We start from the raw sequence: 23,599 nt of genomic DNA on the forward strand, positions 1-23,599 counted from the left end.
ACTTTGGTCCTCCTCAGAAGTGCCAGAGGCACGGCTGATGGGAAGGCTAATTTGGATGAGGGGGGGCATTGTTGAACGCAGGAGAAAATAGGACTATCAGTTCCACTCAGATAACCCTATCTGTCATTGGACCACAAGCCAAGTGGTGACCTCAGGGGCTTGAACTCTATTGGTCACGTGACCAGGCTGTAAAGTGACCAGTGGTGCTGCTGGGCTCTGGCTGTGGCCAGAGAGGGGCAGACTGTCAGGGAAGGAGGGAGCTGGGAGAGAGCAGAGAGAGAAAGGACCGTCATGGGGAAACCAGGCCCGGTCTTCTTTAGCTGAATCCATCCTTGAATGGGGTCCAGGCACATTTGAAGAAGCATGAAATGGATACATGGGAAGGTAAGGAAGGGCTTCCTTTTGCTGGCTGAATGAATGAGAGAGAGAGGGGGGGGGGTGTATGTATGTGACTGAGTAGAGAATGCATTCAAACGGCTCTCTAATGACTTAATGTTTGATCATCTAAAGCCTCGTCTTCCTTCCCTTTCCTTTGGTCCCTTTAAGGCTCGTTGGGCTGGTGTTTTTTGGAGAGGTCGTGCCGCTCGAATCCTATTTTTCTGTAGGATATTAAGAGAAAACACTTGAATCGCCTTGAAACTGTTAATGAAAATAAGAAATCCAACAGGATGTGGATATATTTGTGGGGGGGGGGGGGGGGGGGGTCGCTGCTTTGCTCTTAGAGTTCCTCAGTTGATGGAAGATCTTCATGCTGTGAATAGTTAATGATTTGCAGACTGAACAGAGAGAAATTCAAGCTGCTTACAGTGATCGATGCCGGCTTTGTTTATGAGTGTGTTATGACATATTTTAGCACTGCTGCCCCCCCCCCCCCTCCATATGAATTGATCTCTGGTTTGTGGCTGCAGGTTTGTCCACAGTCAGCAGCATTGATTTAAAGGGAAAAATGAATAAAACGGGAGCACTTTCACCTATTTTTCCTCTTTCTTCCTCTTTTTGATGCTGTGATTTCAAACAAAGAGCTTCTTCACATGCTGGTGACCGCTCCTTGTACTCTGTTTACGATCTTCTTTTGTTTGGCTGCTCGGATAAATGACCTTAAGTGTTGAAATACAGATAATATATGAGGAGATGAAGCCTTTTTTGGCAGTTTTCACATTACTGTCCCTCCCATTGAAGCACCAAACTGCCCCTCCCTCTCTGCCCTGTATTACAGGATATCTGGAATGTGATCCTTCACACATGCTTCTGCAGAATTAATCTCCATGACGGACTTTTTGTCAGCCTTTTTCTTGATAATTGAATTGTTTGTGCGGATTTTCAAGCCAACTTGCTGAAGATGACTTCTGTGGGGGGAGTTAAAAGCCACTTTTTCCTTAAGTGACTGACATGTGGAGGAACCATGTTACTGTATTGGTCCCCTCCCCCCTCAGGTTAATCTCCCAGCCAGCAGCCTTGTTTGTTTGTGCTCCAGCTGAAGGAGGGTTAGCTCTAAGCCATCGTCCTGCACCTCGCAGAGTTGTGCACGTTTGGAGCTAATTAGGAAGTCAAAAGTGTCCAGAAGACAGAAAGAAAGCGAGCATGGGAGGTTGTTTATGTAGATGCAGGGAACAGATCAATGCATGAAGATCAGTAGCTGCAGTGGGGGCAGGTCAGGGACTCCTGTGACTCTGTAATTGTTGTCTATAAATAGCCAATGACTGAGGCCCGTTATTTCTGGGATGCATGATGCTTTTCCTCCAGTTTCACTGGAAAATATCCGTCTCACTGGTCCTGGTCATGTCAGAACAAACCATCAGGTCCTTCATTTTGTAGATCTTTGTCTTTCATGGGTGTGTTATTTCTACTGCACCCATCCCCCAGCACAAACACACACACACACACACACACACACACACGGTCACAGGATGGCACTAACTGACACATTTTAGCAGTTTTTTCTCTTAATGCTCAGCTTTTTAGACCGATTTATTTATTTATTTATTCATTTATTTTGTTTTTTTTTGTGTACATGAGATAATCAGCTGCTGGGGGGGGGGCGAGTAGAGAATTTACAGTATGCTGATCCCTGATATGTTTGCTATGTCAGCAGCAGTTTAACTTGCTGCTGTCGCTGTTTATGGGAAAGAAAAAGAGGAAATTAAACACGGCAGAAGCTTAACTGACGGGTAACTGAAGCTTATTTCAGTCCTAAAAGATCTGGAGGGGACACCATTTAATTTGTTTTTCAGGAAATCATGAAAAAATCCGTTGATTATTCAGTGGGGGACGTGTATTTGGCAGTTTGATACTTTTAAAATACACATAGAACGACTTGAAAAAACTTAAACGTGCAGAAAAGTTGAGAAGGAATTTCCACTAACTAACAAAACCTTTGAACGATCTATTCAGATGCAAACAAAGCTAAGACGGCTAACCAGGAAGACTCTGTCACGTCTTATTTAACAATGCAGCCACACACACGACTTGTATTAGCATAGCGCTAATGCTCAGTCTGTCGTTGGGCTGCTGTTACTTATTGTTAATGATTTGGTCTGTAAGCTACGAGTTTATTATCAAGACAGCAAAGTCAACAGGTCACCATTGTCTCGTGGATGAGCTCAGCCTGAAACTTTGAAGATTAGCATCACAGTGTGGGCTGCCAGGAATGTTGGATCCCAGTCCCACAGGGCCTTCACATGCCTTTAACCTCTGAGAATGTGTCGGAGTTTCACATACATACCAGTAAATTAGGCTGTGTGTGTCCCTTCTTTACCCCCCAGGAAGGAGAGATAAGTTTCAGAGAAAAAGAAGAGATATTAGGAGGACCAAAGGGGAAAAACAGAGGCTGTGACAGGAGGAAGGAGTGAGGGGGGGGGGGGTGACGGCAGCGGAAAAGTACAGCAGATTCCTTCAACCCCCGCTCCCTGTCTCAGCTGGGCATGATTGTGATGGAAAGGCCGAGACAAAACCTGAGGAGAAAACCCCTCCAGTGGCAGGCCTGGCTCTGTCAGCCACTCAAAAGGCTGCTTTACACTACACATCAGCCTTTGTGCAAAGGGTGTGGACAAAAGGAAGATTTAGCCACGATACATCTCTGTTTTCAGTTTGATGCAAGTCAGAGAGAGTCTGAAGAAAGGGAACTTTAGCACCTTCCTGTGCTAAAACAGGGCTCCTTCCAGCCATATTCCTCTGTGTGGTGGTGTGTTCTCACCAAGCTGCTGCTTTCCCCCACTTCTGAGACACAATGAGCAACATTTGTAGTAATTTTAGGGTTATTTATATGTGACATTTTTATCTTAAACGGTTGAACTGCAGCATATATCCAGCTATGAACCTGTGTTCATTCTTCATATCATCGGACTGGAAATAATTCTTTAATATTGACCAGTTAAGCTATGAATGCTCCTCGATTTTTTACTTAATTCAGTCTTTGCTCTATTTATTTCAAACAAATTCAAGATGGTATTTATTCCAAATCATTTGGAGATATTTTCCAGTAAATAAGGGATTCGAATGTTTTGCTCCATCTTGTTTGATCTCCATCTCTACCCTGAATTCAGAGCTGGGATAAAGGTAAAAACTGCCCCAGAATCCGGGTCTAACACAGGCAGGCGGGACCTTTCGGGGGTGAATCCTAATGTAAATGTCATGAATATCTCTGTTTTCAGTTTGATGCAAGTCAGAGAGAGTCTGAAGAAAAGGAACTTTAGCACCTTCCTGTGCTAAAACAGGGCTCCTTCCAGCCATATTCCTCTGTGTGGTGGTGTGTTCTCACCAAGCTGCTGCTTTCCCCCACTTCTGAGACACAATGAGCAACATTTGTAGTTATTTTAGGGTTATTTATATGTGACATTTTTATCTTAAACGGTTGAACTGCAGCATATATCCAGCTATGAACCTGTGTTCATTCTTCATATCATCAGACTGGAAATAATTCTTTAATATTGACCAGTTAAGCTATGAATGCTTTTCACTTAATTCAGTCTTTGCTCTATTTATTTCAAACAAATTCAAGATGGTATTTATTCCAAATCATTTGGAGATATTTTCCAGTAACTTTGAATGTTTTCCAACTCTAAATGTGTTTTCCTCACATTTCGAGTTGATCTCCATCTCTACCCTGAATTCAGAGCTGGGATAAAGGTAAAAACTGCCCCAGAATCCAGGTCTAACACAGGCAGGCGGGACCTTTCGGGGGTGAATCCTAATGTAAATGTCATGAATATCTCTGTTTTCAGTTTGATGCAAGTCAGAGAGAGTCTGAAGAAAAGGAACTTTAGCACCTTCCTGTGCTAAAACAGGGCTCCTTCCAGCCATATTCCTCTGTGTGGTGGTGTGTTCTCACCAAGCTGCTGCTTTCCCCCACTTCTGAGACACAATGAGCTACATTTGTAGTTATTTTAGGGTTATTTATATGTGACATTTTTATCTTAAACGGTTGAACTGCAGCATATATCCAGCTATGAACCTGTGTTCATTCTTCATATCATCGGACTGGAAATAATTCTTTCATTTTGACCAGTTAAGCTATGAATGCTCCTCGATTTTTTTACTTAATTCAGTCTTTGCTCTATTTATTTCAAACTAATTCAAGATGGTATTTATTCCAAATCATTTGGAGATATTTTACAGTAAATATGGGATTCGAATGTTTTGCTCCATCTTGTTTGATCTCCATCTCTACCCTGAATTCAGAGCTGGGATAAAGGTAAAAACTGCCCCAGAATCCGGGTCTAACACAGGCAGGCGGGACCTTACCTAATGTAAATGTCCTGAATATCTCTGTTTTCAGTTAGCTAAAACATGGCTCCTTCCAGCCATATTCCTCTGTGAGATCCACACAACAAACGATGCACTCCTTCATATAATGAGCATTATCTGGTGAAAGGACGGTTCTGGTTCTCTGAAAGGCTTGACTTGCATCTCCTGGTTTGCGTTAAAGTTGGGAATCAAACCCGAGCTGACCCCTGGGAAACAATGCAGGCTTTAATGAGCCTTGGGGGGTGTGGGATTACTTTTGTGTGTTGTGGACACACACACACACACACACACACAGTACTGGGGGTTCCTGCATCCAGACTATAGGAAGAGAAAAAGAGGGTGGAGTTCAAGATGAAGCAGAGGCTTTTATGGCTGCTTATCTTCACCTCAGGGGAATTTGTCACCACGTCTCCTTCATAACCTTGTGATAGATTTCGCAGCCTCAATGATTCTGAACTTAAACAAAGAGTCTTGTTGTGAAAGCACCAAAACTGCAGAACATTTCACTCTCATGAAAGATGCTAACACGCCGAAACATTTATCCACATCCATCCGGCCGGCCTTGGTGTTTGAGTGTGAATTTTAAATGTCATTTTAAAACATTCAGGCTCACTTCTCCATTTTGATTCAGTTGAGACCTCCATAATCTGGCATTAAACACACTTTTCCTGTTCTTTATAATGCAAGGCAGTCGGCTCTTTTACTGTTAGCTGTGGCAGCACATTTCCCCTCAGAACCACAGGAGGAGGAGATGCTTCTGACCAGCTCTACGCTCTGAATAAAGCAGTTTACTTCTGAGCAGAAGGCGCTCCTGGCAGGTGTAAAGACCCCATGTTAGCCTGGTTTCCATGGCTGGTTGGATGCATGAGAAAAGTGAGTAAAAAGGATGAAAATGGGAAGAAAAAATCCCCGTTTGATGCTGTCTTTGCCTGCTTTGGAGCCTGGATGCACATTGAAGGGAGTGGGAACAACAAGGCTTGACAAAGATTAGAAGGAAGTTACTCCCTTTGTCATTATTTGTTCTGAGCAGGAAAACGATCAACCTGCATCAGTTTCTGCCGTCTTTCTCCTCAGTGCAGGAGCTCGGGTTCTGTTCGGGACGTCTACTCATTCTGTTACTTAGCTCCTGAACGCCAGTTAAAAACCTGCTTCTGCTCTGAAAACCATCCGAGCCGGAGCCAAGCTGCTACAGTTCAAAGCCTGGTTCATGCTCGGATTTATCTGGATTATTTCAGCTTCTCCAGAGTGACGTCACACACTGGACCTTCTCCATTTGCTGCTCTGTGCCCGACACTTCATGGACTTCCTGCTTGTGTTAGAATAAACGTCTGTTGCCTGGTATAGAAAATGCTAATAGTGCCGCCAGGTAAACTTAATGTGCCATTTCTATGCTTCCCTCTCTCTGTTTTCCACTTCATCGATTGTTTTCTCTTCTGTGATGACGCGGTGGCGCTGATGCTCACAGCATTATGGCATTGGTTCCCGACTCTGTTGATTGGACAAAACGGCCATATAAGGGCGTGGGTGTGGCCTGGCAGATGATGCTAAAAAGATTTGAGACACTCGGACACAATCGGATCGGATTAATGGCTAAATTACAATAAGACTGAGTTATTCAGCTCATGTAACGAGTTTAATCCGACAAGAAAACGGATCGGATCGGGTTACTTGTGATTGAATTAAGACCCGAGATAACTCGATCATGGTCCAGATTTTTCCCCGCGATCGTCACCCGGAAGTGGAAGGAGACGATATTCCTGTTGCTGTCGTCAGAAAGAAAGAAACAACGCGATGGAGAATGCTTCGTTGTGCATCGTCTGTTCCATAACCAGCTCATCGCAGATGGAGAGGGACGCAGCTTCATCTCGCCCTGCGTTCGCCATCTTTCTGAATGCCTGAGTTTGTTGTTGTTGGTGGTGAAGACGTCAACAGGAAGTGGCTCTATTAGCGATAGCTGAAATGGGGACAGCGCCACCTATCGTACCGGGGTATGACATGCTTTGTGCCAGTGATTCCATTCATTCACCGCCATATATCCAAGGATAATTACCCTCAGATAAGGAGCAGAACCCAACTGTAGCTATAATCCAGTTAATCTCATCATGGAGACCTACTGATGGTTAAATTCACAAACTATATGTCTGAGATCGACACGGACTGCACAGGTTAGTTCTCATTGGTCACATGACTGGTTTGCTTCCATTCAGCTGAACGTATGCACATGTAAACTTTACCGTCGTCATGGCAGCCTGTGATCGACGCCATCTGGGTGGCAGCCTCGAGCACTTGGACAGAACCAGTCCGGATACCAATAATCATTCCAGAAACCCATGAATGTAGTGGTGTGTTCTCACCAAGCTGCTGCTTTCCCCCACTTCTGAGACACAATGAGCTACATTTGTAGTTATTTTAGGGTTATTTATATGTGACATTTTTATCTTAAACGGTTGAACTGCAGCATATATCCAGCTATGAACCTGTGTTCATTCTTCATATCATCAGACTGGAAATAATTCTTTAATATTGACCAGTTAAGCTATGAATGCTCCTTGATTTTTTTACTTAATTCAGTCTTTGCTCTATTTATTTCAAACAAATTCAAGATGGTATTTATTCCAAATCATTTGGAGATATTTTCCAGTAAATAAGGGATTAGAATGTTTTGCTCCATCTTGTTTGATCTCCATCTCTACCCTGAATTCAGAGCTGGGATAAAGGTAAAAACTGCCCCAGAATCCGGGTCTAACACAGGCAGGCGGGACCTTTCGGGGGTGAATCCTAATGTAAATGTCCTGAATATTTAGCTGTCATCAACAGGCAGCAGGAGGAGGAGTCATAGCACACAGCATGCTGAGATCAAGTGTGTGGAGGTGTGAATCGGCCGGTTTATATGGTGGCCATGCACTTGAAAGAGAGGGTGATAGATTTAGCAAATAAGCGAGTGAGGCAAGCTAATAGCTATTGTGCTTTTAGCTCAGTGAAGGAAGTCAGGCATTTCACATGGGCTGGCCACTGAGGGTATATGGTTTTGTGTGCTCTGAGTGGGCACATGGGCAGACAAATGGCCGGCTGAGGAGGTGAGAATGCATACTGTCATTTATTTGATCTGCCACATGTTTAGTGATGTCACGCCGGTGTCCTCAGAATACAGTAAAAGCATCCTGGCTATTATTAAGCCAACAGAACGCTGCCATGTTGGGAGTTTGTTGTCTTTCTTCTGTGACTTCAGGGAAGTGTCACTCTGCTTTACTCTAAAGCTTCTCACTGAAAAGCTCTTTATATTCAGCCTGCAGCTGAACTGTTCCCCAGCTCACTCCTGAGAATAGTCACTCGCTCCAAGGTGAAGCGTTAGCCAGCAGATAAAAAGATTGCAAACCCTTTGACTTATACAATAATGTGCTTTATGTGTGGCAGTAATAGGCGTAAAATTAGGAACTGCTGCTCAATCAGGGTATAGTTACTGAATTAGCTTAGTCAGCATATCAGTTCTCATGGAACTGACATGAAGAGGCTCATAGAGACACATTTAAGGGACCTACACCAGGTTGTAATAAAGTTATTTTCCTTCCCTTTCCATGAAAAACGAATTAGACAATGAAGCAGTTTTTGAAACGCATGCTTTTGGCTGTTGGGTTCCTAAGAAAAGCATGAAACTAAAGCCTTTTTGAACGGAAATGTCTCACTTTGAGGCTCCGACAGCAACAACTCGCTGACAAAAAGAGTTTGATGGATTTTCAGCTTCTCCAACACAGTTTGAATCTCCCGCTGCGTAGGGCTGGTGTCTGTGGTCCAGTTTAAGATAATAAAGGAACCCAAGCACCTCAGAGAAGATGGGCAGCCTGCAGGACTCTCAGTAAGGCCTTCATTTGGTGCTGCTGCCGGCTTGTTGCCTGGATCTTAGTGTTAGGAACACAAAGGATAAACACAGCACTACTTTCAATGGGAAATAATCGAATTAACTTGGTTTTTAGCTGGTTTTCCTGCATAAGAAGGGTTTAAACACCCTTTTTCCGGTGTAATAATTACACTTGGAAGTAAAGAAGACCTCAACCCAACATATCCAGCGATCTCCAGCAGTCCCCAAGCTTCACTATGCAGCTGGACCTGGTCCCTTAAAACTTTTGGGACATTTGGGATCCAGACATGGCAGAATGGGAGTGTTTGGTGATCCAGACTCATGTGGGTCCCTCTAATGCTGTTTGGAGTCTTCTCATGAAGGTGGATGAAGACCAACATCAGCATTGATTTAGTTTCCCTGACAGATGAGCTCTGACTTTTGCTTTTGGTTCAGATGTTGGTTTCTGCTGTGAAATCTATTGTGTTTTTAGCTGTATATTAATCTAAAAGGCTTTTAAAGATCATCAGTTTGACTTTGATCTACTTTATTTATCCTCCATCCATCCAAATCCATTTGGCTTTGGACTTAAATCAGCTTTCGGTATTTGTTCCAAAGGCTCCATTTGACCAATTAATGGTGAAGAGGAACTAAAAGTACAGATCTACAGGTGCTTGGGAACAGTTTTTGAGGCCTCTAAGGCCTCTCTCTGGGAGGAAAGAGCAGAAGGTTAGACTCATGATTAGCCAACCTGACGGTGCACAGGTGCAGGAAGGGAAAAAAATACATAATCGGCCTGTTTTAGTGGCTGTTCCCACACAATAATTGTACATGACATGCTCTTGGTTATTTGTAAGGATGCTTTTGGAGGTATTTTCTTGGGAAAGAAGAAAGAATGAACAAGACTCAGTGGACTGAGCTGTAATATTTTCTGTAGTAAAGACTTCTTTCATGTATTAAACACAACAGCGGAGGATATTCCCGACTGCTGCTATACTTTCACAATGACTTATGGAGATATAGCGTTAATCACCCAAAGAGTTGAACTCTAATCCCAGGATGGGCTCACTGTGACTCTTCATTGTCTCTGTACAGTATAGCTGCCCCCACAGTCAAATTTAAACCTCACGCCATTTAAATGGTAATCTGTCTCTGGGCTTTTGAAGACCTCGGTTCACCATTCATTATCTGGGAAAGGCTTTATGCCATATGCAACCCTGCACCCCCACCTTCCTCTAATTACCTTTAGTACATGAACCCTGCAGCTCGCTATGAAGCCCCCTCTCTCTGGGAGGCTTAGCTCTCAGCTCAGTCACATGCCTCTGGTGCGCTGCTTCTTCAACTCACACACACACCAGGGCTTAATCCTGCTCATTTAAATATTAAAGATCACGCTGCTTGGGTTAGTTTATTGTGAAAATACGGTGCTTTTTAAACAGGGAGGGGTTGACAACAGTCACAATATCAGGTTGCCTCGAGCTGTGTCCCATGAGCTCAGCAGCATGTGTGTGTTTGTGTGTGCTGGGCGTCTCCGCTGTGTCATCCGCACACAAAAGGTTCAAGAGTCAAAGTCTTTAACAAGGCCACTGATAATTAGCTGCCTGACAAAACGTTTGGACGAGGTTCACGTACACGAAAGCACGTCTGAAATGTTCCGTTCGCCGCTGAGATGTGATGAGTGCTTGGAGCCAACACCTTTGCCTTTAGCAGCTGGTGGGGCTGGGTCAGGGGGGGGGGTGTCTGCACACCAACAGTATATGATGAGTCCTGCAGTGGGCCCAGGACTGTGCCGCAGCTCCGGGCGTTTAAAGCCCACATGGCGTCCGTTTCAGGAAACCTGCTTGCCTGCCTCCATTAACAGCTTTCCAAAGCCAGAACCCCTGGGGAGGGTAAAGGTCTGTTTGCACCGCGCTTTGTTGCATGACTCAACAGTCTTACATTAATCAGATTTGCAGGTTAATCCCCAGGCTGAGAAGGCAGCATTAACGTGGTGGACGGCAGCCTCGGCTCTGCTGTTTCCATCCTTCTCTTTCTGTGGCTGCGCTGCTGAAAACACATGAAAACACATGAAAACACATGGCCTCCCTTTATTAGAACACCACATGACCTGGTCCCGTTTTCTCCGTAGCGTGCGATCAGATCAGATCAGATTGTTGGACTTCCTGCTCAGACATTAGAGCAGAAACCTCAACAATCGATGGGGTTTCGCCTGAAGTGTTAAAACTGACTGTTGGGCTAACATTTAAAGAGGAATCGCCTTTGAATCATCTCTTACCGTGCAGTCAGGCTCTGTGCATGAAGCAGATATTTCTAAAATTGTCCCATAAGGCTTTCTGTTGGAGGTGTTGACCTGTTTCTGGGGGGGTGTTGACCATCAACTACGGATTACCTTGTTTCTGGTCATGACAGAAACTAATAAAACCATTTCCATGTGTTTTATTTTCATTTGAATTTGATGTCTAATGCCGTGAACTATTAGCCCCTCCCTCCATAAAGATGATCTCTGTGGCCGTCGCTGTAAGAAATAAAGAAAAACTGAAATCTACCAAAAGGCTGCATTTGAACTCCGGTCAAATGAGGTTTAAACGAAACCTTTTGGACCCTGAAGTGTGTCTGCATCGTTCAGCGCTGCGTGTTCACAGAAATCTGGCTGTTTGCGCACGTGCACGTGTCAGCGTAGCGATCCTAACGCTGCTGGTTTAAAGGGAAATCTCAAGGATGGGCGTGGTCAAAGGTAGATCTCCCTCCATCTCAGCCTGAGTGACCTGAACAGCAGCAGAACCAGTCAACTTTAGAGGAGTTGGACCATTCCTGCCAAAAGGAACGGGCAGGAAGCTCAGAGGCTCGTGCACGACGTGCCCAAAGAGACTTTATAGGGTGAATACAAACTAATTCTTCAAACCGTTTTAGTTCAGTTTCACTAATTCTAGATCATTTTTGGACGTTCATATTTCCTCTTTGATTTAAAGTTGCAAAATGTGAGTTAAACCAAGTTGAATTCTGTCAGAAAACGGTGTGTTTGCTGGTCCTGACGCCTGCACCCACAGTGCTGGAAGGCTGTAACTTGACCTTTGACTCTTTCTCACTTGAAGCCTCCTGCTCACAAAGTTCACTCGTGCACAGATTTCTCACATGCACACCAAGCTGACTGTCAGAAATATGAAATGGAGCATAAAGAAACTGCATCTGAGCGTTAAAACTGAGAGGTTAATGGGGGGGGTTATCATAATCGTGTGTGATGTAGCATAATACCCATGACAGCAGATGATATGCTCTCAAACTTAATTCCCAGCTTTCCTTGTGAGTTTGTGCAGAATGAGGCCTGAAGGTGGATGTGGGATTAAGGGAAGATTTTCAGCAGCTTTCATAGATTGCTGTCCCTATAATTATCGAGCCCCGCTGTGATTAGCACAATAACTTTACATGACTCTGGGTGGGATCCATCTCCTCGATCCTCTTTCACCCTGAAACCGCCTGCCCGGCCAGTTTCCTTCCTTGGCGCCACTTTGTCCGGCTCTTTCATGGTCAGCGATGCCGCACCAACCCTACAAACTCATCTCATGTGCTGTTTTTCATGCCCTTTGTTCAGGAGAAGATGTTATGTTTGTTTGTTTTTATGCATTTAGCAGAGGCTTTTATCCAAAGCGACTTACAGGTAGGCAGATAGGGAAGGGGGCCTTGCCTAAGGACCCCTACTGGAGGTAATATCTTTCATCCAGGGGCATCAGGACACCCTGTTGGGTCCAGCTTCCTTGCTTGGAGGCCCTAAATCTCTCCTCACGTGTTCCAAAATACCCGCCCAGTTTTCACCTGATCATTGCAAAGCGTTTGCTCCTTCAGGAAACAAGGTGATGGTTAAAGACTGAGAGGGTCTCAGACATGTGAAACAACAGAAATATGGATTTTTGTACTGATAAAACCTGATGTCACAGCGTTTAAACGAGTCCCCGAAGGACAGAAAGAAGAGGCTGAACCACATTTCAGCTCCTCGGTGAATAAAACGGACCCAAAACAGCTCCATTCTCCATCCTTGTGCCTGTTACACCTAAACTTTTATGAAAATTAGAGCCGCAGCTTAAGACTCCTTTGGATTAACCAGAGCCTGCCTCATACTTAAGCCCCAGTTGCCCTCATCATCTTAATTAAAAACGTGCCATCAGCAAGGCTTTTGCACCCACTGTTTGATTTAGCCCTTTTTAAATTTGGATGGAGGTGTTTCTCACTCCTTCCTGCTTTTCTGCTCCTGTTTCTCTCCTCTGCAGATGATGCAGCTGACCAGCGTACTTGCCTCATCTGTGGAGATCGCGCCACAGGCCTGCACTATGGCATCATCTCCTGCGAGGGCTGCAAGGGCTTCTTCAAGCGCAGCATCTGCAACAAGCGGGTGTATCGCTGCAGCCGCGACAAGAACTGCGAGATGTCGCGCAAGCAGCGCAACCGCTGCCAGTACTGCCGTCTGCTCAAGTGTCTGCAGATGGGAATGAACCGCAAAGGTAAGCACAGGAAGAGGACTTCAGAGCGCATTGACATGCCTTTGAATGTGCATTGATTAAATAAATCATCGGCCAGCAACTTATATAGCAGCAAGTTAGACAAATCAATACATAAAGCACAAAAGTTTTCCTGTATCAATGAGTAAAGCTGGTCTGCAGAGTCCCTGTCACCTAATCAGGCTTCATGCACCACGGAAAATCAGTTTTATCCCACCATTCCTCATTTGGTGTTGGAGATACTTGCTGAATCTATTAGGTGGGATGATAAAAAGGCCAAGAAACAGTTAAGTTAGCTTTTAAAATCCAGAGGAAGGTTGAAATAAACCAGTCCTATTATTTAATCTCTGAACTTCCCTCTTTAAGGGTTAGAGGCCCTCATGTCCGTGGACTGAAACAGTTTTTCATGAGCACATGTCGCCCTCTAGTGGCAAAGGAAGTGAGTCCCTTTTTTTGTGGTGTGACAGCATTTTACAGCCTTGTTTTGTATCATGTATTTTATTGACACTTTAACATTGAGACGAAGCACCGAGTAAATCTGCTGCCAGTGTTTCAGAAGGAAAAACTTTAAAAAAAACAAGCTCCAACAGGAAAAGTTAAACCTGCAGAGCAAACTCACCACAAGTTTCAGCCACTAGGTTGAGCTGTAATGCATTTAATGGAGGTCTCTTCTTTCTTTTTGTCATTTAGCAATCAGAGAGGATGGCATGCCAGGTGGGAGGAACAAAAGCATCGGGCCTGTGCAGGTAAATCAGCTGGAATTAATCAGCTCTATGTGACACGTTCTGACCTTCCCCCAACATACATCACTCCGGTTCAATCCCAGGGATGGCTTGCATTCGGTGAATGTGTTCAAAGAGCAAGCCGGTCACCTAAATTTCATAGAGTTTGAGTATTGTAATGCTTCTTATTTGGGTGTAAGGATGCTCATAAAGTAATGAGAACGAGCCCCTGACCTCCTTATATCACCAACCAGGCAGCCACTGATTATTTCTATTCAGCTTCGGCTTCATTATTAACAGTGGCAAGAGCACAAGTGGTCAGGAGAATGTGTGACACGACGATAAGAACCACAGAGCTGCTATTCAGCAGAGGGACGTGATCAATTCTTTCAGCTCAATTCAGCAAGTCAGAACACAGAAGCTGCCGCTTTCTTCCCCAAGCCCAGCGGAAGGAGGACCTCTCTCTCATTAATATGGAATGAATTGCCTGTTTTGGTTTAGGGTCTGAATAGGTAAAAATGAAAAGGAATTGACCACAGTCACAGATACAAGACAGCACATTTTCTGGGATTGTAAAGCTTTTCAGAATGCTTTTCTGCCTGCACTCACCTGCAACCATTCTATTATTTTAGCCGTGTGTACGAGTCGAATACTATCTCTTTCACTCACACACCCACCCACACACACACTAACTAAAGCCTGCTGTCTTTCTGTCTCCAGTTCCCTCTTTTATTGTGTGATTGTGTCCTTGTTACTCAACGTTTCAGTGAATAGCAGCGCAGTGGCAGCCATTGTTAATCAGTTGAACTGAGATACACAGAATTCGTTGCATGAGAATGTAAGACAAACACGTGTGTGTGTGTGTGTGTTTAGATCACAGAGGAGGAGATAGAGCGGATCATGTCAGGGCAGGAGTTCAAGGAGGATGCTCCAGAGCATGCCTGGGGCAACAATGGTGACAGCGACCACAGCTCCCCCAGCAATGGAGTTTCAGAGGGCAACCAGCCATCGCCCGCCTCCACTCTGTCATCCAAGTGAGTTGTTCATCTCAAACACTTAACCACGCAGTGCCGGCACTCGCCCCAACACCGAGATAATGAGCTGGCCCTGACAGTCTAAACGCCTCGTTCCCATCTCACCCAGACTTTAGTTAAGGTATTCAGCAGCCGAAGAATGCCTGAATATGCAGTTCCTCCGGCTCGGTGATGATAGCAAACAAAAAGAACTCGCTGCACTATCTGCTATTCTTGCTATGGAGTCAAGCGCATTGTCTATCTGCACCCATCAAGGACAAATATTGTCTAGGTGCACTCATGATGGCATTTATTTTAGTCTCATTTTGTGTAAACATTAGGTTTATCTCAGCCGCCGCATTGCCTGAAAGCTAAGTCTTATCAAAATGAATCTCAGCAGAAGTGAACAGCGAGCACAGAATGCCTCAGCAGTGACAGGTACGATGTGCACCGCCGTGGCCAAACAGATGTCAGCTCCACACACACGTTATAGGTGTAGTATGTGCGTGATAATGCTACTGAGTTTAACCTCTGACCCCTCTGTGCTTCCAGCCGCTCGGTTGAAATAAACGGCTACGCCGCTGCCCTCAGGGAGCAGTACATCAACACCTCCATGTCAACTCACTACCAGCTCCTGCCTCACCTGTTCAGCTACACCACCCAGTCGGGCCTCCTGACCCCCCAGCCGCGCAGCCTCTACCCTCAGTCCCACCCTCTGGTGCTGCAGCTCCTGGCTGCCGAGGACCTCTCCCACCTGACCACTCCCATGCTCATAGAGGACGGGTGAGTTGCTGCATGCAGATCATTACTCTTACGAGCTCTGGGGTCCTGAAATGGTCCCGTGGGCAGCGCTTTTCTTGTGCCAAACACTGCCTAAAACCCCCAGAACACCAGTGTGGGACACCTGAACTGAGCAGGGCAGCTGCTGTTAATTCTGCTTCCTGCTTCATTGATTAATGCCTTCCACTTGCTCCTCGCTGTTTATGCTCTGATACATGCAGCATTGATATTAACACAGTAACGATCGCCCTTCTGCAGCATGAAATCTGCAGCTGGTGTGTCGTGGAAACAGACTGGACCTCACCTTCTCCTGAGCACCTCCGGTGTTGATGAGTTTAAAATTGATTTGTAGCTGCGAGCATCTCAGCATATCAGTTCTTACCCGGAATCTGCATTTATGCTACAAACTGTATTTGCTGCTTTTTTCACCATTTATCACCATTATTATCATTTTCAAAGCGGACTTTTTTCTGCTTCTATTGATGTCAGCGAGAGGCTAATAAGCAGCAAGCAGACTGGGCTCAGTGTAGAACTGCAGAATGTATTATTATGTGTAGAAAATGCAGTTCAGGTCATCAAAAACAAGTAGAAATATACTTTTATTGAAGTGTATTCATTTGGAAATTGGTTTGTATCATACTGGGGATGAACTCAACCGAAGGGCCTTGAGGTTACTTATGTCAGAAATTAGAGTTGTATGAATTAAACTGGATGAACAGCTGTTGGATGCGACTAAACTCCAGGCCTGATGCCACTTTGAGGTCACAGGAGCACCCTGGAAAAGTCACTTTTTACTCTGTATATCCCAAACCATTGAAAAGTGTGATCAGTACATGAATCTCTTCCAAATCATTTGAAATTTTCCTTCAAAGGGGGCAAAGATGCTCAGAATCATTTCCTTAGTTCTACTTTCTGTTGATTAAGAGTTCAGATGAATTAACAAATTGCTGATATAAGATTTTGTTTCATTTTTAGCAAACTTTTCTTGAAATAATGCGTTTTATCTGTAAAGGACCATCTCAAAGTGCTTCGGTTTGTAGGTTATTGCTGATCCAATGGTTAGACCAGCGTTGCAACAGTTCCCTGCAGCAGAGTGTTCACTTTAGCCTTAAATAGGACATCACTGAAGCAGCTTTTGTCGCTGGTGCAGGTACAAGGTGACGCAGGTGGAGCTGTTCGCCCTGCTGTGCCGCTTGGCAGACGAGCTGCTCTTCCGCCAGATCTCCTGGATCAAGAAGCTGCCCTTCTTCTGTGAGCTCTCCATAGAGGACTACACCTGCCTGCTCAGCTCCACCTGGCAGGAGCTCATCCTCCTCTCCTGCCTCACCATCTACAGCGCCCAGATCTTTGGAGACCTGGCTGACGTCACGGCCAAGTACACACCATCTGATGACGAGCTCCAGGGGTGAGTGCTAACTACGTTTCTGTATTTATCAGACGCTTTTATCCATATTTAACTATAAACTCCATAGAAGGAACCCAGGAGTCCGACTCTGTCAGAGGGGACAGAGTAGAGATAGGGTGCAGGCATAGAAGGAAGAGCAGAAAGACTTCATTATTCACGTTTTAGCAGTTATTTGGTTCATTTCAGTGCAGATGTTGTCACAAACGCGCATCATTATGAAATGTTAGTTGACAAATCCATTTTTAGACAAAATGTGACCTTTTCTTGTAGAATTTTGGCTAATTTTCGGGTCCTACTTCCACCGAGGATTTTCTTTTGGGTGCCAGGATTCTCAATATTGACCTTAAAGTCGGAGTAAAACTGAAATAACTGCAGAAAAATGTGTCATGAACTATTCGGTCAAGCATAGAGTTTATATTTATGTATTTATCAGACACTTTTATCCAAAGCGACTTACAAATGAAGATATAACAGCTTTATAAAAAGCTAACAATAAGCTACATAGAAGGAACCCAGGAGTCCGACTCTGTCAGAGGGGACAGAGTAGAGATAGGGTGCAGGCATAGAAGGAAGAGCAGAAAGATAAAGTGCAGAGATAGAGGGGGGAGGGAAGTACAAGGTAAGTGCTGGGATAGGAGATGCTCTCTGAAGAGCTGGGTTTTCAGGAGCTTCTTGAAGATAGACAGGGACGCCCCTGTTCTGGTAGCGCTCGGTAGGTCATTCCACCATCGTGGGACGACACATGAACAGAGTTTGGATTGTCTTAGGCGTGGTGTAGGAGCTGCTAGACGACAATCCTGGGACCAACGGAGGGACCCAGTTGGGACAGAAGCCTTTGCAAGAGCATTCAAGTAGATGGAGCCGTTCCATTAAGCTCTTTGTAGCTAACATCAGGGACTTGGATCTGATGCTAAGGGCAGCCAGAGGAGTGAGAAGTTTGTTTGGAGCAGCTTAAAATAAGCTGTAGGAAGAAAAAACTCCCCTTTAACAGGAAGAAACCGTCCGCCTCAATGAGAAAGAGGGGAGAACAACCAGGGATACCTGCTGGGAAACAGTTAATAACCACAATCATATCATATGTGCATGGGAAACAAGTCCTGAGTAGTTTCTACAATTAGTCCTGCTGAGGGAGGCCGTCGCTGTGGATTAGTTCCTGATGCAACATCCACAGAAATGCCAGGACCGACGGTTTCCCTGCAGATCTCTGCCTCGTAATGACAAGACGAGCGTTTTTTATGTTATGGCTGATTGGAGTACGATGATATCTCACCCACACGGACTATCACTGCCTCCTACCTCTCTTTTGTGGAGGCTATCTCACCATTAGCACACACATGGTATTAACTGTCAGATGTAAGCTGCTGGAGCCGGGCCAGTCCAATATTTCACCAGCAGGGAAGGAAGATATGTGGAGTTAAATGTTCCAAACTGTAACTGCAGTCTGCTACAAAGGCAAGACGTTCCACCCTGTGAGCCCAGTATCTTTAACAGGGTTTCATGCTTTCCTCTATCACAGCAGGGACATTATTTCTCTTGGTTGAGGGCCAGCAAATTAGTCTCTGAACAGGAGGACTGCTCAGGACAGAGCTGTGGCTAGCACTGTCTGGCATGTGAAAAACCCGTTTAAATCAGACCTGAATCATCTGACCTTGTTACACACAATCACCTAATATATGGTGGTGCTCTGGACAATTTGCCTTTAGTTTAGGGTTTTAAAAGCAGATTTACAGCGGAAACGCTAAAGTTTGTAAGAGTAAGAGGGCCAGAGAGGCTTGATGAGGCAAATTAAACTGTATGAATCCTGCAAGATGTTTGAGTATTTCTTACATATTGCCTCCCTCATTTTTGCCTTGTTCAATGAACCGTGCAAACTTAAGATAAAGTCGGGGGATTTCACTGTTTCTTTTTGACGTTCTGCTCCCTTTTCCAGTGGGTTTGCACACGGACAGTAAAACTATTAAACTTTATCTTCTGTTTTCGTTTGTTATAGATTTTAAATGGCACTAAATCCTGCCCCCACAGTAATTTACCTGCAAAACATTCTAAGTTTGTGCGTTTTGTCCACCAGCTTCAGTGAAGACGGCATGGAGGTCATGGAGAGGTTGATATATCTGTTTCGCAAGTTCCACCAGCTGAAGATCAGCAATGAGGAGTACGCCTGTATGAAAGCCATCAACTTCCTCAACCAGGGTAATGACAGAAGCTCATCAAAGCCCCCGTTCATCTTTGTTATTTCCCCCCATGTGACCACAATGCCCTGCTTCTCCTGCAGATATCAGAGGCTTGTCCAGTATCTCCCAGCTTGAGCAGCTGAACAAGCGCTACTGGTACGTTTGTCAGGACTACACGGAGTATAAATACCCGCACCAGCCCAAACGCTTCCCTGAGATCATGATGTGTCTGCCAGAAATCCGCTGCATCGCAGGTAAGGCCTCCGAGTAGTGTGCAGGCTGCTGTTATCCAGCAAGGTGTTGAAACATTCAGAAAGGGTTTTAAATGCTGAGAGGACCGCTTTTCAAGTTTGTTTTGGAGGCTTAATAATTCACTACTGTAGACTGGCTTCTCGTTACTGAATTCAGTCTGTCAGGACACAGTCTATAAGTTCCCCCAAGACTTAAATGAACAGGCAGGAAGCAGTCAATCCCTTTCACAGTGTTTTAATCCAGTCTACACACTTTCAGGTGTGAAGTGTGGTTCTGGAATAAACCAAACAATAATAACCATCAATAAACCGCTCACAATATGTTTAATCATAACACACAATCCAAATAATAATGTAATTAGCATGAACAGCACATATAAAAAGAATATGCATGAGATACTATATCACATATTGAATTGGCAACCAGAAAATGGTCAGTGGCATTCAGATAACATAATTACTTTGAACCATTAGCTGGAAAAACTCAACTAGCAGACTTATAAAGATTACAATTATTTACTGGAGAACGCCTCCAGTAAATAAACAATAACACTTTTATTTCTCTGGACTCACACTGAACCACAAATGGCATGTCAACCGACACAAATAACAGCCTTTCTAAGTAATGAACAGCTTCATCCACGTTATCCAGCATTTCACCGTATTCTGTCTCTTCTTCTCTCACCCAATCCGCGACATTCAGCCTGTTCGAGCGCAGCAGCGCCCCCTGGTGGCCAGACCCGCTTAAATTCCCCGTTCTATCATGCGACCTTCAGAACAAAGTTTAACTACTCCAGAAAAATCTGTAGGCCAACAATCAATGACTGACAAATTAATGAATCTGTGCTACTCAGTGTTAAAAAAAGTAAATTAATTAACCCACAAAGGCTGAGTGTTTGTGAAGTAAAGAGGAGGAGGGCTTCACCTCTCTTTCAAAGACTTTGTAGGCAAAAATGTAACAATTTAAATGCCTGCGACACATTTCTACAAATTTGGGGAGAGAAAATGCCAAATTTGTGATGTTGTCATTCCTTTTTACAACTCTAAAAGGCATTCTGGGATTGAGGATACCAAGTGATGAAACCTTTCAGGTGTTTCAGAACGGGTGTTGTAGGTTTTTGCTCCAGACAGGCCAGAAACCCTCTTCTTCCACAAAAGCAGTATGTTTTCATCTGTGCAGAATTGTGTTGTCCTGTTGAAAAATGCAAAGACTTACCTGAAAAGATGCTGTAATGAAGGCAGCGTCTGGCACTAAAAAACTAAAATTTCTGCATCAATGCTCCCATCACAGAAGTGTAAATGAGCTTATCCACAACTTATCCAACCCAACCAACCATCCATCCATCCATCCATCCACTAACCCAAAGAAATCCACCCATCCATCCATCCACCAACCCAACCAACCATCCATCCATCCATCCATCCACTAACCCAAAGAAATCCACCCATCCATCCATCCACCAACCCAACCAACCATCCATCCATCCACCAACCCAACCATCCATCCATCCATCCACCAACCCAACCAACCATCCATCCATCCATCCATCCACTAACCCAAAGAAATCCACCCATCCATCCATCCACCAACCCAACCAACCATCCATCCATCCATCCATCCACTAACCCAAAGAAATCCACCCATCCATCCATCCACCAACCCAACCAACCATCCATCCATCCACCAACCCAACCAACCATCCATCCATCCACCAACCCAAAGAAATCCATCCATCCATCCACCAACCAAATCCATCCATCCATCCACTAACCCAACCAAATCCATCCATCCATCCACCAACCCAAAGAAATCCATCCATCCATCCATCAACCAAATCCATCCATCCATCCATCCACTAACCCAACCAAATCATCCATCCATCCATCCACCAACCCAACCAAATCCATCCATCCATCCATCCACCAACGCAACCAAATCCATCCATCCATCCACCAACCCAACCAAATCATCCATCCATCCATCCATCCACCAACCCAAACAAATCCATCCATCCATCCATCCATCCACCAACCCAACCAAATCCATCCATCCATCCACCAACCCAACCAAATCCATCCATCCATCCACCAACCCAACCAAATCCATCCATCCATCCATCCATTAACCAACCAAACCTTTTGGACTTGTTGCTGACAACAGTCTAGATATGTGCTCCTTTCTGTCTTTGGTTCAGAGTGACGGCAAAGTTATTTTGTGTTTTTCTGTTCCACGGTACGGAGCGCTACAGTTCGTCTTTAATCACAGACACTAAGCCCTTAATGTGGTCTGCTGGTTACCACTGCAGCATGTGTGAAGACGTGCCCTTCGTGCACTGAGATTCATTCAGATTCCTCAATTGTTAAACTATGTTCTGCACTGTAGATGTAGATTGAGAAATATGTAAATACCTTCTAATCTTTCTTTGAGGAACATTGTTTATTAAACCCGTCCTCTGATCCTGTTTGGCTCTCAAAGACTGAGCCGAGCAGGGAAACTGCTCTTTAGCCACAGTAGACATTTTACTACAGTTATTGTTTTTTAGAAGAAATATGCAAGTGAGAATGGGAAGAAATGCACAGAAGCAGAGCTAAGGGTCTTATTTTCTGTATAAAAGGTGCATGTAGCGCTCAGCCCAGACACCAAGACACCCAGTTAACTTTATATTCTGTTCTCCTCTCAGGGAAGCTGGTGAATGTCCCTCTGGAGCAGCTCCCCCTCTTGTTCAAAGCAGTCTTGCACTCTTGCAAATCCAGCCTGACCAGCTACAGGACCGGCCCGTTGCCCTGCGTGACCGCCTCCTCCGGAAACTAAACCCTCCCCGACTGCCCAAGTCGCGGGACTGGGTCCCCTCCTGTGAATGTGACAAGCAGCTATTTTTTTTGTAATATTTTTCTTTATAATATTTATTACACGACAGAGCTGAATGTATGCTGATTTACACTGTGCACATGCTTCTGTACAAAACAAATGCTCGTAGATGCATTGGTCTTTGGAGTTTACAAGTGTATATCCAGTTTGCTCAATGTGTCAGTGTTGCCATTGTTAGACTAGACTTTGAAAGAGTTTATTTTATTCAGATGGGGCAGCAAGACACATTTGTGATTTGTGACTACCTCAGGAAGATGTTGCTATTTCCAGGTACCTTTTCTTGCTTTTAAATGAAGGGTTACCTAGTCTAAAACCAAACCTGTGGATGCTTTGGCATCTCAATCACAGACTGAATGTTTAAATTAGCTGCATAAATCAGAGTTTGAACAGCAGTGTTTTGCTACACTGGAAATGCAAAATTGAGCTACTTTATATGCATGGACTCTCAGATATCCTGCTTATGGGAGGCGGTCCCATCAATTTAACATTCCGTGAGTTAAGGTAACCATTGTTGGATCTGTGGGATCTTTGAAAAAGGAGCATACGGGTATTTTTTACAATCATAGACTAGGGATGTAAGGCTATATTGCGGGGGAATGGGAGGATAGCTAGGTTTGCTGTTTGTTGTTTTATTGTTTTTATTTCTTGACCAAAGTGTTATGCAATGCTTTTTCTCAAACACCCACTGATGGGTAGGGAGCTGACAGCTCAACAGAAAGAATCTTTCTTATCAATGAAGGATCAGGATAAGAAATTAATCAATATATATCAGAGGGGAGACAGACAAGTATGTCACGGGAATTCGTTCTAAATGCTGCTATACGCATATCCTCGTGATGTGGTGCTTCTTCTTGCCAGTGGGCTCATTTTGGGGGCTTTGCAGCCTTCGGTGTCACAGAACACGGAGAATGAATGTTAGCCTGCTGTCACAATACAGTTAAAGGTATCCTCAGTGTATTCTAACAAACCAAAGACGGGAAATGCACAAGTTGGATGGGTCAGAACAATCAAACAATTTGCTCAACCTCGCAGAAGCGGCCGAGTTTAGCTCGCCACAGAAGTTCTATTGGCCAATGGAACTCATAAAGTTAGAAAGTTAGAAACTCGCCCTGACCAAAAGAGCTAAAACAGAACCAGAGCCAATTTCAAGTCAGATCTGATCTGCCCCTGTGTTCCACCACATTACAATGCATTTTAGGAGCGCTCCAGTGGCAGCTCTGTGCTCCAGTGGCAGCTCTGTGCTCCAGTGGCAGCTCTCTGCTCCAGTGGCAGCTCTCTGCTCCAGTGGCAGCTCTGTGCTCCAGTGGCAGCTCTGTGCTC

At 44.6% G+C, this 23,599-nt stretch overlaps 1 protein-coding gene across 1 annotated transcript; it reads left to right on the top strand.

Annotated features, from left to right (window-relative positions):
- Positions 1-249: 249 nt before the first annotated feature.
- Positions 250-23,351, top strand: nr6a1a (nuclear receptor subfamily 6, group A, member 1a). Its single transcript, XM_072387210.1, has 9 exons — positions 250-384; positions 12,841-13,071; positions 13,759-13,814; positions 14,664-14,824; positions 15,356-15,586; positions 16,734-16,988; positions 19,057-19,178; positions 19,261-19,413; positions 22,092-23,351. Exons 1-9 carry the CDS (start codon positions 369-371, stop codon positions 22,220-22,222), a joined length of 1,356 nt encoding a protein of 451 aa, XP_072243311.1. The 5' UTR covers positions 250-368; the 3' UTR covers positions 22,223-23,351.
- Positions 23,352-23,599: the final 248 nt, after the last annotated feature.

The sequence above is a fragment of the Leuresthes tenuis genome, unplaced genomic scaffold, assembly GCF_036924035.1.
Source record: "Leuresthes tenuis unplaced genomic scaffold, fLeuTen1.0.hap1 SCAF_6, whole genome shotgun sequence".
Classification (NCBI taxonomy): Eukaryota; Metazoa; Chordata; class Actinopteri; order Atheriniformes; family Atherinopsidae; genus Leuresthes; species Leuresthes tenuis.

What these genes read in the sequence shown, in the direction of transcription:
- nr6a1a (XM_072387210.1), top strand. An exon ending in AAAGCATCGGGCCTGTGCAG is followed by an intron (nt 13,815 to 14,663) that starts GTAAATCAGCTG and finishes GTGTGTGTTTAG; the next exon opens with ATCACAGAGGAGGAGATAGA. An exon ending in AGAAATCCGCTGCATCGCAG is followed by an intron (nt 19,414 to 22,091) that starts GTAAGGCCTCCG and finishes TTCTCCTCTCAG; the next exon opens with GGAAGCTGGTGAATGTCCCT.